The sequence below is a fragment of the Carassius auratus genome, chromosome 8 (genome assembly GCF_003368295.1).
Source record: "Carassius auratus strain Wakin chromosome 8, ASM336829v1, whole genome shotgun sequence".
NCBI lineage: Eukaryota > Metazoa > Chordata > Actinopteri > Cypriniformes > Cyprinidae > Carassius > Carassius auratus.
Genome location: NC_039250.1, coordinates 21655341 through 21673653, shown reverse-complemented (window position 1 = coordinate 21673653; position 18313 = coordinate 21655341). Strand labels below are relative to the sequence as shown.

Genomic DNA, 18313 nt, shown 5'->3' with positions numbered 1-18313 from the left:
TGATTAACAATGGCAAATTATTAAAGTCGAGAGGGGTAGGATTTTTCTCAACCTCCTTCTTAGTTATGGTTAATTATAAATATATATTTTGTCAAACATACCATTTAAAATTAGTTTTGTTTTTATCTATCTATCTATCTATCTATCTATCTATCTATCTATATATATATATATATATATATATATATATATATACATATATATATATATATCTTCTCGTTTGTTGGAATTGAATAGGTTTGTTGTATGCATATGGAAAATGCAGAGAATTCTTTGGTCTTCTCATATTTCTAAAAAGGTAAAAAAAAGAAAAAGAAAGCGGTAACTTAAGTTTTTTTTTTTGTGATATGTGGAAGGTGTGTGAGTGCTTTAAACAGCAGATTCTCTTAATACATTTGTTTGATTAAACTTTTTGAACACAGCAGGTGTGTTTTAATGTTTAGGAACATAGAAGGCATGCAATGACTTGCATGGCAATGTTTTACCTGGGATTATAGTATCAAAATGTACAGGTCTAGAACTTGTAGGACAGTCTGTCATTCATTACTGTCTGTTTACCTGTGTGGTTCTAAAAACTTCAAAGATTAACCTGCCTTCAAAGTTTAAAGGGCCTGAGCATCTCACATCAGTGCATTTTATGTTTTCCCCCCACATGGTGGTATATCTCTGATAAACATTTTACCTTAAACATTATTTGCCCCCGAAGCAGTAATAGTGTAGTGCTTTAATCTCTCTCAAATAGCCATAGCCCAGGAAAGCCTCTGTAATTAGTTGCACTCCAATACTTAGCCCCTAAGTTCGGGTCACATGGTCATTAAATGCAGTAGGGGCCGTCTTTGGCTCTGCACAGCCTGAGCGCATTGCATCCGATCTGTGCCGGTCCGAGGGGTCAGATGTGACCCCCGAGAGACTCAGATACTGGGGCCAAATTTTAAGAAGGCAGGAAATTTTCAGCACAGGGAGCCTAGCCATGGTCAATGATGACTTTGATAAGACATACCACCACATAGGAGGAGCTGTCACCGGGGAATCCACGGATGTTTCCTGCAGCGCAACTGCAGATGCGCGCGTGAGGAGACGTCTATCCAGATCAAGTCTTAACAAGTGATACCTGGAATAAAATGACTGATATCGTCTCGGGAAATATGGTAAATCCTTCTTTTCCTGTTTATGAAATAGTGGATGACTCGATCTTGGAATGTCCACAAGTCCATAGACAAATCCGAAGTTTTTTAAGGCTCCCTTAGAGAGAGAGAGAGAGAGAGAGAGAGTCAATTTGGTAATAGTTTTTATATGCTGTAGGATCATTTCAACACCGTGTGAAGAATTATTCGGAGTTCTGTGTTCATTAAAACATGATTATATAAAACCATGTAACCTGGCTAGGTTATAATTTTATAGTTCTTTATTATTTTATTTAGCTACTTTTCAAAATGTGATGTTATTAATGTATTTTTATTTTACAAAAAACTAAAACTAAATTAAATACAATCTAATACGAATGCGTATAAACGACAGGTAGGCTAGCTAAATGCGATTAACTTTTTATTTATTTTGAAAAAAAGAAAGAAAAAATAAATAAATAAAACCCAATGACATTAACAAGGACATGCAGCATTGATCATATAATGCCAAAGGTTTAACTGACAAAGGAATTTTTTTTTTCTTCTATCGACTGTTATCGATAGGTATAAAGTACTGCACTCCAGTAGCGCGCATTCACATGAACGCCGCTGGGCTCGCGCGACGCACACTCGAGCGCTATGCGGCTGCGGACAGCTCGCGACAGCAGCGGCTCTCTGGCGTTTGAGGTAAGTGCATAAGTGCAACATCCTCGTGATTTTCGCCTCTGCTTTGTGTCATAGTGTAGGACTAGGAACTAAGCCTAAGTTTTTAGAGGTTTAACTACACTACCACCGCACGGCCGGCTGAGAAGAGGATGAGGAGCAAATCTAGTCTGTGTGGGATGTCCTGAACGGTGTGCTCCCAGTGAGAATCTTTGAAGGTTGCAAACATTTACAAACGATTGTTTAAGTGAAAGTTGGGAATCACGAGGCTATTATGTATGGCAACGCTGAAGAGTGAAACTGGATTATATATTGGACACTTTCTCACAAAATTAGTAAAAGTGTCTTAGGTTAGGCCTACTTAATCTTATTAAACTAGTATGTTTCACATCAGGAAAAGTTGTGCATGTTTTCTAGACTCTAAATGTTTGATGTGAAGACATTGGGAAGCAGTTTGTGGAAATGTACTTCTGTGAATGTGTTTAGAAAACATTACAGTGAATCAATGGAGAGGTCTAGGAATTTCCTTCCACTGGCTGCATTGTCAGAATAACAAGACCGCCTTTGCAGATTCATCAGTCAGTGAGATAATGATAAAAATAATAATAATAATAATTCTCAGTTGAATTGAGGTTATATTACTAATTAAAAATGCCAAGCCCCTGCACAAACCCAAGAGGGCCCATGCACAGTCACAGAGGTGTAAAGTTCCACACAGGTTTATTAACACAACAGCTGTTAAAAAAATGTGAAAAAACCAGTACTCTGATTATGTAAGCTTGTGACCCCCAGTCAGACATCTCTAACAATGAATATAACATTAACTAAGTCATGCATTTGCCAGCATGCATGACAATTCAGAGAATTAGTTGTCTGAAAGGACACCCAGTGATTAGAGATTCTTGTGTGGGGAAGGTCCAAAAGATAGTATGTTATAACAGAGTTTGTGTAACAGGTTCTTCTAAAGCAAGATCTGCAAGTTGAGCCTCCAGTGCAGAAGATGACACAAGAGTAAATAAGCTTTCACCTTAAAGGTCATTCATTTTCCTGTGCAACAATTATGCTGCCAAAAGAGCCACACAGGTGAGTCTTTTTCAAAGTGTTTTTCTCTGACTGCCTAAGATTATGAGATCTAAATTTGTTTTTTAAAATTTATAGGTGGATTTTGTTTTTCATTCATATAGCTACTCATTTTTCTCCAACATTTCAAACAAAGTGACCATACAGGTTTTGCATGACTGTCACATAACCAATAATGATATAATGATTGCATAATACATACCAGAGGAAAACTGCTTTTGTGACCAAAGATATTGCACACTCAATCGCTACATAGGACAATTATCAAAAATGCAATTAGCACTGATTTTTAAAGAGCCTTTTGAGTGAAAGTGTCAAGGTGAGTAGCAGGGTAGACTGTAGACCTTTCCAATGCAACTTATAGACTTACTCTTGAACTGAAGAATTCACACATATGATCTGACATACATGCATGCAAGCACACACACATGCACAGACACATTCCAGGGTGGCCCTTGGTAAGCACATGGAAGGAAATATTTTCACTTACAACACACTGGCCCAATTCATTGCTCTGTAATCCTCTAAGCAGTTTCTGCATGTTTTAGCGTCTCCACTTGTCTGTTTTCTCTTGAAGGAACAGCCAACTACTTGACGCATGAGCTTAATGTACGGGAGCTATACAAACCACACATTTTCTGTCTGACATGGTTATGTTTTCATCAGTGAAGCTATGGATTTCCAGATCACTTTGTCTTTCAGATTTCTGCACACATAACAGCTGTAGATAAAGGGATTGTTCACATAGAACAGAAAATGTTGTCCAATTCAAAATGTGTATGGATTTTGCTCTTCTGGGGAACACAAAGTGGATGCTTTTAGCAGAATGTCCATGTTTTTTTTTTTTTTTTTTACATTTTAGTCCATTTCCCATTTAAAGCTATTGAATGGTTCCTAAATAACTGAAATATAGTGCATTTATGCTTCTTTTTTGGCTTGATTCCCATCGACTTTCACTGTACAGGTACGTCCAATCTCAATTTAGATATTATGTTAAATGTCTACTTTTTTGTGTTCCACAAAAAAATAAAATCATACTGGTTTGAAACAAAATTAAGGTAAGAAAACTGTGAGCGGGTATATTTTGAGTGAACTGTACCTTTAAGAAAAAAGTATGTATTTTCCTTAAGGTTATGTGCGCACATACATTTTCGGATCAGCGAATTTCATGTTCCTGCTTCAGCTGGGATGTCCTGAGGTGATGAATTTGATTGCTCAGTATTTATAGTTGAGCAAGCCTTTATCTCTGTAAAATAATTCAAAGGATCCACCATCTCTGCACAGGGGCTCGCTGTTTGGTTAACTTCATGCCAGGTGTTTGTTTGAACGAACCCGTCAGCCTTTGACCGTTCTTTCACTCAGTCTCTCTGTGTCATTTTAAAGAATGTACTGGACACACATTTTATTCAGCTGTATCAGCTGTAAATAAAGAGGTCTAAGGCCCAGATCCAGAACACTTCACCCAATACTGATAACCAGTTTAGACCAGTGGCATCCTCATGTTTACTTGAAATTTAACTGCTCTAAATAGAACAACCCCTGGTACTGATGTCATCACGGTCCACTGCATTCTGGGTTTAGAAAATGTTTAACAGATAACACCAGATCAAACCACATTATGCTGGAGATACTGTATTTGGGTCCAAATGTAAAAAGGGCAAAGCAGATAGAAGAGTAACAGGAGATCAGATTAAAAATTAACTTTCACATTTGCCATTTTTACATTCTTTTTTATCAGTGTTTTGGTACTTTTGTTTTTATCTTAATTGAACCTGTTCATATAATAACAATTGATTAATTGTTGTGTTCTTGGAAGCCTTTCATCTGTAAAGGGTCGTATTTTTCAGATGGTGAAGATCTGAAGATGTGATCGTTTTATGAAGCTTTATCTCTCACTGGTTGATGTTAAGTGGATGTTGTGTGGTTTCAGTGATGGCAAGGCTGCCAAAACCTCCTGCTCTGAACAAAAAGTCAAAGCCATGAAGGAAGAAAAGAAGGAGGTGGTTTTTGTGGATCCACCAGATGGTGGTTGGGGTTGGATGGTGGTCCTGCATTGTTTCCTGGTATGCCATGAATCCTACTGTTAAGAGACTCTAATTTAGAGTTTCTTTGCTATGATAAAAATCGAGGTGATCTGTATTGAGCTGAAATCAATTGAATATGCTGGTGTTTTCAGGTGAACGTGTTGGTAATGGGTACATTGAAGAGCTTTGGGATCTTCTTTGTGGCACTGCAGGATGAGTTTGGAGGCTCGTCCGAGAGTATCAGCTGGATTGGATCCATCATGTCCAGCCTCAGGCTCTCTGGAGGTACGGTCAGCATAGCAACCATCTTCGATCCAGTGTGACAGATCATAAACCCAGTTTTGCTTGTGAACCGTTAGGTCCTTTGGCCTCAGTGGCCTGTGCCAAGCTGGGGAACAGAGTTACCTCCATAGTGGGGGCACTTTTTGTCAGCGTCGGCTTCATCACCAGCATATTTGCCACCAGCGTGATCTACCTTTACATTAGCATGGGGATAGTTGTTGGTGAGTTTTGTTCAATTTGAAAAATAAAAGTATAGATGCTAAGAGTAAAATGTAATCTAAAAAACATTGATTTTTTCCAGGTCTCGGCTTTGCTCTTCTTTATCAGGCCACATCTGTTGTAACAGTGACCTATTTCCGAAAGAGGCTGGCGACTGCATATTCTATTGGACGCTCTGGCATGGGTTTGACCTTTGCCCTCGCTCCTTTCACTCAGCTGCTTTTGGATCAGTATGCTTGGCAGGGTAATTGATTTTTTTCCAGCCACATTATAATACTGATATTATCTGTAATGTCAGTATTCATGTTTAACTGGTATATTATTTGCATCATGTTGTTCAGAAGTTTAGGGTCAGTGTGATTTTTTTTGATTTATTGTTTTTGAAAGTTTCTAATACTCACCAAGGCTGCGTTTATTTGATCAAAGTAGTTATTTCATGACATTTTATTACTATTTAAAATAATTTTTTTCTATTAATTTTTTTTTCTTTGATGGCAAAATTGAATTTACAGCAGCCATTATTCCAGTCTTCAGTGTCACATGATCCTTACAGTTACATTATAACATTATAATTCCAATGTAATTTATTTATTTATATTAGTAAGGCTAAAAAGTAATTTGTGGTTTAATGAAGTGACTTTTTTTCTGGATACATTAATTTATCTGAATTTTATTTAATGAATTCATGAGCATGAATTATATATATATTATTACATGTTAAAATATTATTATTGCCACTTATTGGTTTCTGTTCTGTCTTTAGGAGCTCTTTTGATTTTAGGAGGCCTGATGCTGAACCTGGTGGCTTCTGGGATGCTTTTGCGGCCCATTAATGTTAGACCTCCGGCTTCTCATATGTCAAACTCCACCCTTCATAATGCTGGATCTGAGAAAGAACCTCTTAAGGACCATATGAACGGCAACACACCTATATCCAATGGCACTTCCAAAATGGAAAGCTCACCTCCCATTCACAGGGACACACTTATAATAGAGAACACCGTTCATGAACAGAATGCTCTCCCACATCTGGAACTCAAAAAATCCATCCAGAATGGGGCGAACAGTGCAGACGGCAGCCAAATGAAAACTTCCCCCGAGATGAATGGGCTTTCTCCTGTGGATTCATTACTTGAGAACAGCAGAACAGAAAATCTTAATGAAAACCCTAAAAAAGTGCTGGACTTCTCACTGTTGAAGAACCCTTTCTTTTGCATCTACACCTGGTCGCTGGTCTTCAGTCAGCTGGCATATTTTATACCTTATTTCCATTTGTCTGCAAGGGCCCGGAACCTGGGCATCGACCCTATGGATGCTTCCTTCATCATCTCTGTGGCTGGTGAGTCATATTACCTTTCATCAGCCTTTGTAACACTAGAGTCTTGTTTTTCCATCTATTTTAAGTATTAAGTGCTCTTTACAGAATTAATTTAGCATTCGCAAGGAAATTATATATAAAAGATTCGTCACAAAGGTTATAAGATGATTTAAATTAAAAAGTTACCTATTGCAAAAAAAAGTCCTCTTGTCAGCATGTGTGTTATTGCTGTTCTCTGGCCACAACAGTTCAACTGTACACTAATAATGTGTAACAGTAGAGGAAATCAATAGGACGTAAGCACTGCTGAGCTGTGCTGTGGAAAATGGAGAGACTAAAGACAGTAATGACACTGCTAGTGGACAGCATACCATCAACCAAGCATTTTGTTTTCTTTTCTGGCTTTATCAGGGATGTATTCCAGGAAAGCCATAAAGCCATACCTGATAGATGCACTATGGCCATTGATGTGCTCTAATATGGGCTTTAAAGGGTTGATGCAGAAACGCTGCCAACTTCACATGAATTATTTGTGAGCAGTTTAAATTCTGCAGTGTTATGCAATAAGTGCTCTTACATAAAAAATGAACTTTGGCATAGTGGCTAAAACCAGAGGGCTTGCAAGTGTCCTGCCAATAATGAGTGTGAATATGTTTACTCAAACATTTTTGAAATTTTTTTTTTCATTTGTATTTATTTACTGAAAGCTAATATTATTGAGGCATTGCCTATTAGGGTGTTGATATTTACCTCTAATGGTGCTCTTTGGAGAAAAAAACAAATACACTCATATTAACATTAAGAAGCCTTCATTGAAATGCTAACTTTTTCAGAAAAAATCACAACCAACGTGTTGTCTGGGCATGTAGAAAACATGTACTATTGATCCAGTTGTTTGTTTACTGCAAGATATACTAGGGGTGGAAATCACCAGAGCTATAATATTTAAAGTTATTTTGTAAGACTATTTAAATTTTACTCAATTTTAATGATACTGAATTAACACAAGCCGATGAAATAACCACACGTTTACTGAAAGTAACACAATAAAACTGGACGGAATTTATATTAATATTGGTAGCACTTTACAGTAAGGTTCATTAGTTAACATTAGTTAACTACTTTAGTTAACAAACTAAGAATGAACAATAGTTCTACAGCATTTATTAATCTTAGTTCATGTTAATTTCAACATTTACTAATTCATTATTAAAATCAACAGTGGTGCTTGTGAACAGTTAATGCACTCTGAATTAACATGAACTAACAATGAACAACTGTATTCTCATTAACTAACATTAAGAAGATTAATAAACACTGTAATACATGTATTGTTAATTGCGACAATATATATTATTATTATTATATATTTTGGGCGTTTTTTTTTCTTTCGGCTGAAAACCAAAAATGTCATTTTCTGGCGATCATTTTTGGATGCCGAAAATCCCTACTTACATGATACATCCCCTTCTTGCTTACAAATACGAAGTAAGTCCCTACATGCAATCTAAACACAGATATGGCTTTCCTGATAACTTTTCGAGATGCAGCCATCTTTATTTTGCTAACTTACTGCATGAAAAAAAAAAAAAAACTGAAAAAAAAAAAAAAACTCAACACCACCATTTTGTGGATTGTAATGAAATAGATTTTATTATTATTATTCTACCAAATAGTAAGCCTATACTAAAAGATAGATACTTATGGCATCCGTATATCAATACAGTATTGCCGTGGAAAATATTGCGATACTATAATGTATACATTTTCCCCCACCCCTAACATATAGCTTTATAAAGGCTTTTTTATTTGCAACATGTCTGTTGTTGTTTTTAATGTTTCAGGCCCTATTTAATTTTTTTATTTTATACCACATGCAATTTACTTGAATTTCTTGCTTTATTTTAGAATTAAGATTGCACTAATATAATAATTCTGCCCGATATGATGAGCTGTTAATTATTTTCATGTTATGGCCGATAATAAATGACCAGTCATGAAATTATAAACCTCTTTTGTCAAAATAAAATTCAAAATAAAAGGCTATCATGCATCCCTACTTTATATAATGGCCCAAAAAGTCACCTTTTGGAGTTAAAAATGTATCCATCTCTGAATTATATTATAAATATTTTAAAGACACCACAAACAAAAAGCATTTAAATTCATAAATCACTGAAGCAATGGTGCAGATATGTGTAGTTTTAGCATAAAAGAAAGCACCTTCCCTTCCGCTACATACAGAAAGCTGCAATAGTTGAGTCAATGAAGTGTCCAACATTTCACACTTAGTTTTTCTGGTTAATTAAGTGCATTATCTGGATATTTGAAGTGAGCTTTTCTTTTTGGAATTGTCAGTATGAATATACTTACAATATGTAGTCAACAAAACGGCTTTGAATAGTGCATACGTGCAAAAAATGAGACAACTGGGATATTCCAAGCGTCTCCTTTCCTCCCACCCCCTCCACCTGCATGTTGAAAGCTGTTTTCACATCGGACGGGTTGAGCAGGGAACTAGAGCTCAGGCTCCTCGCGGCAGGTCACTAACTGTGGACGAGCTGAGAGAAGTCGCTAAGCAACAGCCCAAGTAGCTGCCGTGAGGCTGGGTAGTTCAGTGCCCAGTTCTGAAGTGGCTGACATTGTGTGGCGTGATACTGAGGCAGCGACGAGGACAAAAGAGAGTGAGGAGACGAGCCAAACACGTTTTGTGTTTTAATGAGCTGGTAGCGATTGGGCATTTGGGCGCTCTGTACCTTAGTGAGGGGCTATTGTCGGTCTTTGATGTAGTCGGGACATTGCATTCGTCCAGTCCTTTTGTGTCCACTGAGTGAAATAGGCTACACAAACACCTGTCACATGCCTGATTACCCTGCTGAAAGTCCCACTATACACTACAGAGTTCTGTGGGCTAGGAACCTCTACTTTTTGTCACTAAGATTCTGTTTCATTGTGCAAAGCATGACAGGAACAGCTGTGAAACTCAATGGCCCTGCAGGGATTTAAACACACAAACAACGCTCAAAATGTCTTTGGGTCCAAGCGTGGCACACCGGGACGTCACCTTTAGTGGCGCACCGAAGACATGCAAACATTGAGCAGCTGTTTTGTTTTATGTCTGGCCAGAAATAAATGACACCACATGTGCACAAACTGCAGCGTCAGTTCAAGCCATTGGTTTTACATGAGCTGGTCGGATGATCATACCAACACCTCTGGGCTTTGTGTAAGCATTTTCACTATGTGACTTAATAGGTTATGAATAAATATGATCTTGTGTATGTGCATTTTTATGTAGGTCTATCCAGTAAACCATGACAGACTTAATGTCAACACAGAGTCTCACACTTTGGATCTGTTGCGCATGTATGAATCTGCAATAGTGCTGCCTCAGGTCTTTTCCTAGACTGTTCAATAAAGCTCTGCAGGACACGGACATACAGCTGCAGCACAGATAACAGCAAACATGAAGCAGTACTGAACGTACAGCACACTACAAAATAACTAGTCTGTCACTCTTTGAACTGAAAAACAGACTGCGCCAGAGGCTTCAAGCAAAGAGTCAATTAACTGAAAGTATGCTGAGCAGTGGTTTTTCATGTTTGTTAAATTTACCCATGTGGTTCAAAGGTTTGGGGTCGTTTTTGAAAGAAGTCGTTTTATGCTCACCCAGGCGAAAATACAGGAAAACAGGAATATTGTGAAATAGTTAATAGTTAGAAATAAACAGTTTAAAATAAAGTATATTTATTCCTGTGAGGACAAAGGTCGTGTGATATTATAGACTTAAGCAATGAATGCTGAACATTCAATTGATTTAGTTGATTCTTCAGAAATCATTTTAAAATGCTGATTTGCTGCTATAAGAAATGTTTCATATTAGTTTTTGCTGCTTAATATTCATTATTTCAGATTAATTTCCTTAGAAGTCTTTCATGAATAAAGTTCAGTGAAACAACATTTATTTTTGAAAGATTTTGTAAAATTATAAAAGTCTTTACTATCACTATTGATCACTATTGATTAATCTTTGCTAAATAGAAGCATTCGTTTAATTTCATATAAAGTCTTAACCCAGCCCCAAACGTTTGAACAGTATTGTACCGAGTTACTTTTCCAAAGAATTAAAATATGCAATATTTATGTATTCATTTATTTATTATTTGTGACTACTGACCTCTCCATTCTTCATGTTGGGAGATATAGAGGTATATTTCATTGTAAAAAGATCTTGTAGTGTGTGTATGCATGATAGCGACTTATATTTTGGACATTTTACAAAGCTAAAAAATGACTTTAAAGTAATATGCTACATTTAGCTCACCAATGTTTTTGTCATTCTGACGCTTGACATTCACAGTCCTTTACAAATGACATGAAGAGGTATAACAGGTTTAAAACGACATCCCATAATATCAATATAAGACAGCAATACTGTAAGGATGAAACTTTGGATGAATCCAACACTAAGCAGCCCATTTCAGTCCATCGGTTCAACAGTTTTTCTGTCTCACAGGTATAACAGAGACAGTGGCCCAACTTGCATCTGGCTGGGTGACAGACAGGAATCTGGTTCACAAGTATCACTACCACAAGGCCTACCTGATCCTGTGTGGTGTGGTCAATCTTCTCTCCCCTCTGGCCAACTCGTACATCTTGCTCATGGTCTATGCTGTCTTCTTTGCCATCTTCTGTGGGGGGTACATGGCTCTCCTACTTCCTGTGCTGGTGAGTACTGACAGACCTGGGCCTGGCAAAGATCTTGTATAAATGTGTATGTATAGATAATATGCTTAGTTCAGTTTAAAAATGTTAGTTGTCTCTGTTTAGTTGTTTCATCACTTTCATTGTTCTCAATGTGACCAGCAGCTTGAAAGTATGTCTTAGGAGTTATGAAGTCAGTTCTGTTCATGACAAACGGGGACATCCTGATGCAGTTTCCTACACTTGTATTATATGTGCTCATTGAGGGGTCTTCTTTCTAGTACTGAGACATTTAGTTCTTGTTGTGTAATACTGCAGTGTAAGGAGAGAGGGCTAGATTGACAGGCAGCACTGCAGTACAGCCGTTCCTCTGGATGGAATCTCAGGTTTTACCTTTCAAATATTTTTTACAACCTGGAATCAGTCTCTGTGAACCAGAGAGACAAAACGAGTGCTTAAAAAGCCCCTGAGGGAAAACAGTCTTGTTGCCTACATTTAAATATATTAAATATGCTGTAAATGGCATGTAAAGTGCAATGCAAATATTTTTAATTAAAGGGATAGTTCAATTCTGTTATAATTTTCTCACCTCCAAATTTGTATGAGTTTTCTTTCCTCTGCTAAATATGAAATAAGACATTTTGAAGAATCTAAGTAACAAAACAGTTCTAGTCCCAGTTGACCTAGTAGTATTTTTTATTTTATTTTATTTTTTGAGTACTATTTTTGTTCTGTAAAATGGAAGTCAGTGGGAACCAGCAACTGTTCTTTTATGTTCAAAAGAATAAAAAAAACTAATATAGGTTCAGAACAACCTTAGGATTAGTAACAAATGGCAGAATTTTCATTTTTGGTGAACTGTCCCCTTAAGAGACCAATCAAATATTGATTCTCCCTGAACCTCAAGAAAGCAAGTCAAATATACATAATCAACATTAACAAAATACAATCACTTGTCCAATTGTAATATGCAAATCCACTGTTCTATTGTGAGTGAATTTGATGAACGTCAAGAGAATTACTGTAGTTAAAGCATGATGGAATATAGTTTTTCATATTTTATGGTGCTATAATGTATGAACATTTTATGAAATATATACACTACCATTGGTGTCAGTAAAAATGCAAGTTTTGCATATACCTCATTGTGCGTGTGTGTGATTATATTGCACTGAATTATAATTAAAATTATTGTTTGAAATATGCTTTGGTGGGGAAAAAATGTGTGTATTAATAAATTTGACAAGAATGTGAAAAAAAAAAAACAAACTTTTTCTTTAGTGATAAATCCTTGTTTATATTATATATCAAAGTTTGCTAACCAAAGTTCTTTCTATTTTTCTGGCTTAATCAGAGAAGTCATAATCTGCCATATGTCATCCGTCATAAACATTATTCATTTCTGTGTTTTCCAGGTAGACTTGGTGGGCTCTGAAAAGCTGAACAACTCGATGGGGTTCTCGATGTTCTTTGTGGGGCTTGGCTGTCTAACAGGTCCTCCTCTGGCAGGTATGTGGAGTTTGGATGAACTCCTTGACTAGATCATGCAAGCGATAAACATCAATAGGTGAACCTAGCCTTGATGTCTCACGAAAATAACCAGCAGCTTTGGAAAGACTTGGCCAGACATGATAAAGTGTAAGACAAGCTTGCTTCTGTGTGTGTGGCTTGAGGGACCCTGGGGTCATACAGTTTCAGATTTCTGTTTAAGTGGGTTACAGATGGGAGACATGTTAACCCACCTAAAAATAGGATTACCTGTCTGGATAGATTTAAAGCATTTTGAACTTATTTAGATTTCCTACTATGTTGTATATATATATGGCTCCTTTTCATTAGAATTTATTGCTAAATAAATTCCATTAGGCTACTAGATATATATGTATTTGCTGTTATTTAATAAGAATACTCAGTCATCAACACAAATACAGTATCTCCTTATATAGAACAGTTCTACAGTGAAGTACAGTTCTTGGAAAATCAAGTCTTGAAGAGGGGCCTCTTCAGAAAGGCGAGCGTAGACCTTCCTCTGAACTCTGTAACACAGTTATGCTAACATGAACCATCTTGTCAGGCCCCTCCAATCCCCCCGCCCCCCAAAAAATAATGAGCAGCCAGGGAAGCAAAACTGAATTTTCTATCCTACCCGAGGCCTTTCCGCATATGACCCGGTGCTGCTTGCATCGTGAAAACAATCCGTGGTTTTAAAAGCGTATCCAGTCAGAAAACAGGTGTGTGGAGATTCTGGGCTGGAAAGTGAAGAACGTTTTCTCCATCAGTCCATCATTTTAAGTGTTTAGTTACTGACTGTTCTCAAGTATATCATGCAAGGACAGAAAAAAAGAAATTTGAATGTAAAGAAAGTCTGTCTTTTTTCATGTTTTCTTCATTGGCCTCCATTGAATATTTAAGGAAATTTTTCTTTCTGTAAGTAATATTATATACGTCTAACACTTTGCGTTTCATCCCAAAGGCTTCCTGTACGACTACACTCAGACCTACGACTGCTCCTTTTACCTGGCAGGTGTGTGTTATCTGTTATCGTCAGTTTCTCTTTTCCTGGAGCCTCTGGCGAGGCGCTGGCAAGCCCGGAAGAAGCGGCTAGAGACGCTAAACCAAGAACTGATGTGGAATAATGGCTGTTTCTGCCCGGCGCCTCAGAGGAACGGTGTTGTATAATAAAGGACTAAACTCAAAGCCATATTACTTTTCACCCTGTCATGTGGTTCACCCTCTGAGGGCTGATCGGAAGAGGACCTGACCTGAACATTTGGCGGGACCACAGCGTGGCAAGCAAATGAATGGTCATTTGAATGCAGAGACCAATAAATGAATGCTTCGGGACAATGCAGACGACTTTATTCTGAGAACGGAGTTGGTTGAATTGTTTTATATAATTCTTCTTCTCCATTTCTTAGATCACCACGAAAACTAAATGAGGAGCCTCTGTCACCACATAAGCTTTTATTTTACAACACATGATAAATCTGGATCTTCCTACATTAGAAAGTTACTCAAATGCATTCCACTGATTTGATTGTAAATTTGTATCAAAGGACACATAATACTCAAATATACTAGTAGTATTTTGTCAGATGGGAATGAGTATGTAATACGCATATTAAGACCATGTGAGCCTCCCTTTTTTTTATGTGTTTTTTGCTGTGAAGCTCAGTACTGTGTAAAGGACTGCATCATGCCATCATGGCTGACATCAACAGATTTTGTCATTGGTGCCCCAACTGGAAGACATTTTGGGCCAGAATATTCCAGACATGGCTTTCTTTTTTTCACTGGTGCCAAATCAGTCACACTGTCATTTACTGCTGACAGCAACCGAGAGATTTTTTGGAACAAACCGCTTCGTGAATACAAGTGAATATTCTTCTGGTGCCAAGTTGTGCAAGAATTAGGTCAGTTGGCTTGTGGGTTCACGTGTACCTGTACAAGAGGCCCAGACGCTGAGCGTTCTCTAAACTGCAAATCCTTTATTCTTCTTGTCATTTTTATTTTTAGGTTCTGATTTTGTTGAGTATACTACAGTGCACTGTTTATCACCACTGTTTGCCTTTGTACACAATGACTGTGCTAAATATCCTGTGATGAGAGCCAAAGATGCAATAGAAATATAATTTATCAGTCTATGCATTTGAAGGTGTCATGTGTTGACAGAAATCTCGTTACTGTTCATATGTTGTAGTTCTCTCTGGTAATGTGTTTTTGTGTGAGCTGTTGCCCTCTAGAGGCACGAAAGATGTACTGCTACTGGAATGTCGTCTCAATTAACAGGCTGTCCATGTTCTGGAATGTCCCATTCTTTTCTTTCATCAGCCAAGTAATGACAAACTAAGCATTTCCTAGAATGAGCAAGACACGCACAAATGCAACAATTTAACAAAGAATAACAATACGCCATTGAAATCATTGGCCACTGATTTCTTGGTTTTGTTTTTGGCAGCAAGCTTTTCCTTCTCACACTAAATTGTTTTTGAAGAAATGGGTTATTGTTTTGAGAAGTTGTTTTATACTAGCCTTAAAGACAGTTAAGGGGACGCAATAACACTATTAATGTCCATGACAGACTTCACCAGCAATACTGTACTGTTAGTGATTTCGTACTTTTGGAAAAATGTGAGGATTATAAGTTGAACTTTTTTGTTGTTGTTGTAGTGTTTTTTTTTTCTTTCTTCTATTGTTCTTATTTTTTTGTTGACAATGCTCAAGACTGTCAGGATCTACAAGACTGCGATTAAAGCCAGCAGTAGATTTGACTGGGTTTCCTGTAAAACTTTTGTTCATCCCTGGGAGAGCTTATCTAAATTATGAGGAAAATGTAAAAGAAAAGAGTTGCCTGTAAACCAGAAAATAGATAATATAATCTTTGAAACCACACGGTCCAAAGTCCATTATTATCTTAATTATTAATAGTCTTTTTTTCCCCTTTTTTTTTAAAAGATTGCATACATATTAAGATTTGTCATTTTAAAACACACTCACACACATACACTCTTCTTTTCATGTGTAATATAAAAAAAATAGCACAAAGCAGTTTAAAAGATCATCTTTATTGAGAACACTGTATGTAGCACACAACAATGGTTAAATATATAAATGTATTACAAGAAATCATGATTCTAAACTATTTGAACAAAATTACTTGCAAAAAAAAAAAAAAAAGAGCTGGTACTTACAGAAATGTGAGCCGAGATGAGATGCACTGCACTGCACTGTTTTCATATTTAATCACTGATGAATAGATACCTACAATGCAACCATGAACAGCATATAATAATGTGTAGAAAATCTCACATACATAACAAATGAATAATTAAATATGCCTGTTCAGCTGTAGGAAACAAAGGCTTCTAATCAATAACAAACCATCCTGGTTTCATCTGAAGACAGCCGTGTGTGTTCATTACTCAGCAGATACTAACATCTGTCCACCTGAAACAAGATTCAGATCATGACATCGGTTAAAAAATGCCAGCAAATATTCTCACAATAGTGGCCATTGGTGATAAAAGAGAGCAGATGGGTCACCTATAACTTCAATGACTGACAGTTCTAAACAGATTTCTGAGGTTTTAACAATCATCAGTTTCCTTTATAAGCTATAACCGTTCAGAATAAACTCTTTATAGAGAAAACTCTGACTGCATTCAGTTATGAGTGTTTTCTTGGGTTCTAGTCAAACATCAGAGTAGTAAGATAATTTATAGTAAGATCAGAGGGTTGAAAGCCTATTGTGAGGCCTGAAATAGTTTATAGTCATCATGTGGTAGCTTATGCAGAGAACTAAGCTACAATCAGGAACAATGAGCTAATGTTTTGGACTGTCAGACTTATTATGCTCTTTTCATTACTTGGAGAAGTGGGAAGGGAACAGTGCCTGAACTACACAAAGAGATTATGTAAATGAGGCCAGGGGAGGGGCTTGAGGGTTACCGGTTACCAAGTTACCAGGCCCACTCCATGGCATCTGAAGGACAAGCCAGTCAGTCAGAACTGTGGTGAAGATACAGGAGAAAACATTAGAGAGCACAGCTGAGTGCCATGGACTGAGACAACTGATTATTATTATCATTACGCGTAACTGAAAATGAAGTTACAGAAATGAATTATCACAGCTGTTTCTGTTATACGAGTTAATGCAAATGGATTTTCATGTTAGCCAGTTCCCAAACCGTTCTGCAGAGAGCAGATTTCGGTCAAACTATGTGCCACATCTGTGCTCCTGATCAAAGCGGTCACATTTCAAGGGCTGCGCCCTCATGAGGCCGCATCTGTCAGCTACCTCTCAATTCTTCAGGGATGTCTCATTTCAGAAACATAATTATAAAATTAACTCTTATTCCCTGAGGTATAAAGTTTTATCACTTATAGACAATTATTGTTTGTCTTAATTTTTATAAAGTGACATTCATAGTATAACCGTATTAACAATATCAGAGTAATGGGGAATTAATCATAAAAGTCCTATGGAGGGGAAAAAAACATGAAAAGAACCTTATGTAATCAAAGAACCTTATGTAATGTTTAACATAATTAAAACGAAGGAATTCAACACAACCTCCCACACTAAGCCCTTTGTTCTGGCTGTCTATAATCAATGAGGTTTAGTGCAGATGATCAGCTCCATGACTTTCTATAGTAATCTAATAATTTAGTTGTTTCTTTATATCATTTCTAAAAAGATAAAAATAAACCCATGAAACCCTAACAGTGACAGTCATAGTTATGTTCCTAATGTTTTAAGAAATCATCACAATATAACTTGTTACAAAGTTACAATTCAAATTAACATTAGAATTCATAAGCAAATTAACCGTTAGGATTAGAATGCTAAAAGTAAATGTAGTGAAGCTTTAATTATTTCACTAATTAAGAGATTGTGTTGAATTTTCTATTTAAATTGTACATTTAGTTGTTTTAGATCTAGTAAAAGTTATCTAAAATATTTCATAATCAAAATTAAAATAAAAAACCATGAGCTTATTTTTATTGGTTTAATGTTTTGGGGTTGTTTACTGTCACAAGTGTTTGAATGTGTTTCTGTGAATAATAGGCAAGTTATTAGTTTACCTGCATTTAAAAATACAATACATTTTAATATACAGTTTCCCGCAAAAAATTTAATTCTATCATCATTTGCTAACCCTCAAGTCATTCCAAACAAATATGACTTTCCTCTGTGGAAAACAAAAATATATTTTGAAGGATGTTTCAACTATATTTGCGAAATAAAAATTAAAATAAAAAAACACAAAGAAAAACATTTTTTTTCAAAATATCTTGTTCGTTCCACAGAGGAAAGACATAATGGTGTAGAACAACACGATAGTGCAGAAATAATGTAATATTTATAGAATTTTATCAGTTTCCAATTCCTGTGTCTA

General features: G+C 36.6%; 1 protein-coding gene across 2 annotated transcripts; it reads left to right on the top strand.

Annotated features, from left to right (window-relative positions):
• Positions 1 to 622: 622 nt before the first annotated feature.
• LOC113107619 (monocarboxylate transporter 5-like) lies at positions 623 to 15804 on the top strand. Of its 2 annotated transcripts, XM_026270258.1 has the most exons (11): positions 623 to 1148; positions 1689 to 1811; positions 2743 to 2870; positions 4798 to 4930; positions 5044 to 5176; positions 5251 to 5394; positions 5475 to 5636; positions 6156 to 6731; positions 11227 to 11438; positions 12830 to 12923; positions 13888 to 15804. In XM_026270258.1, exons 3-11 carry the CDS (start codon positions 2848 to 2850, stop codon positions 14091 to 14093), a joined length of 1683 nt encoding a protein of 560 aa, XP_026126043.1. In that variant the 5' UTR covers positions 623 to 1148; positions 1689 to 1811; positions 2743 to 2847; the 3' UTR covers positions 14094 to 15804. The 2 variants fall into 2 exon arrangements, with proteins under 2 accessions (XP_026126043.1, XP_026126044.1); XM_026270259.1 differs by lacking the exon at positions 1689 to 1811.
• The last annotated feature ends 2509 nt before the right edge of the window (positions 15805 to 18313 follow it).

Excerpts from the sequence above, each read along its gene's own strand:
- LOC113107619 (XM_026270259.1), top strand. The coding sequence starts at position 2,848 with ATGCTGCCAAAAGAGCCACACAG. Across the intron at positions 6,732-11,226 it reads CTTCATCATCTCTGTGGCTG|GTATAACAGAGACAGTGGCC; the intron begins GTGAGTCATATT and ends TCTGTCTCACAG. Across the intron at positions 11,439-12,829 it reads CTCTCCTACTTCCTGTGCTG|GTAGACTTGGTGGGCTCTGA; the intron begins GTGAGTACTGAC and ends TGTGTTTTCCAG.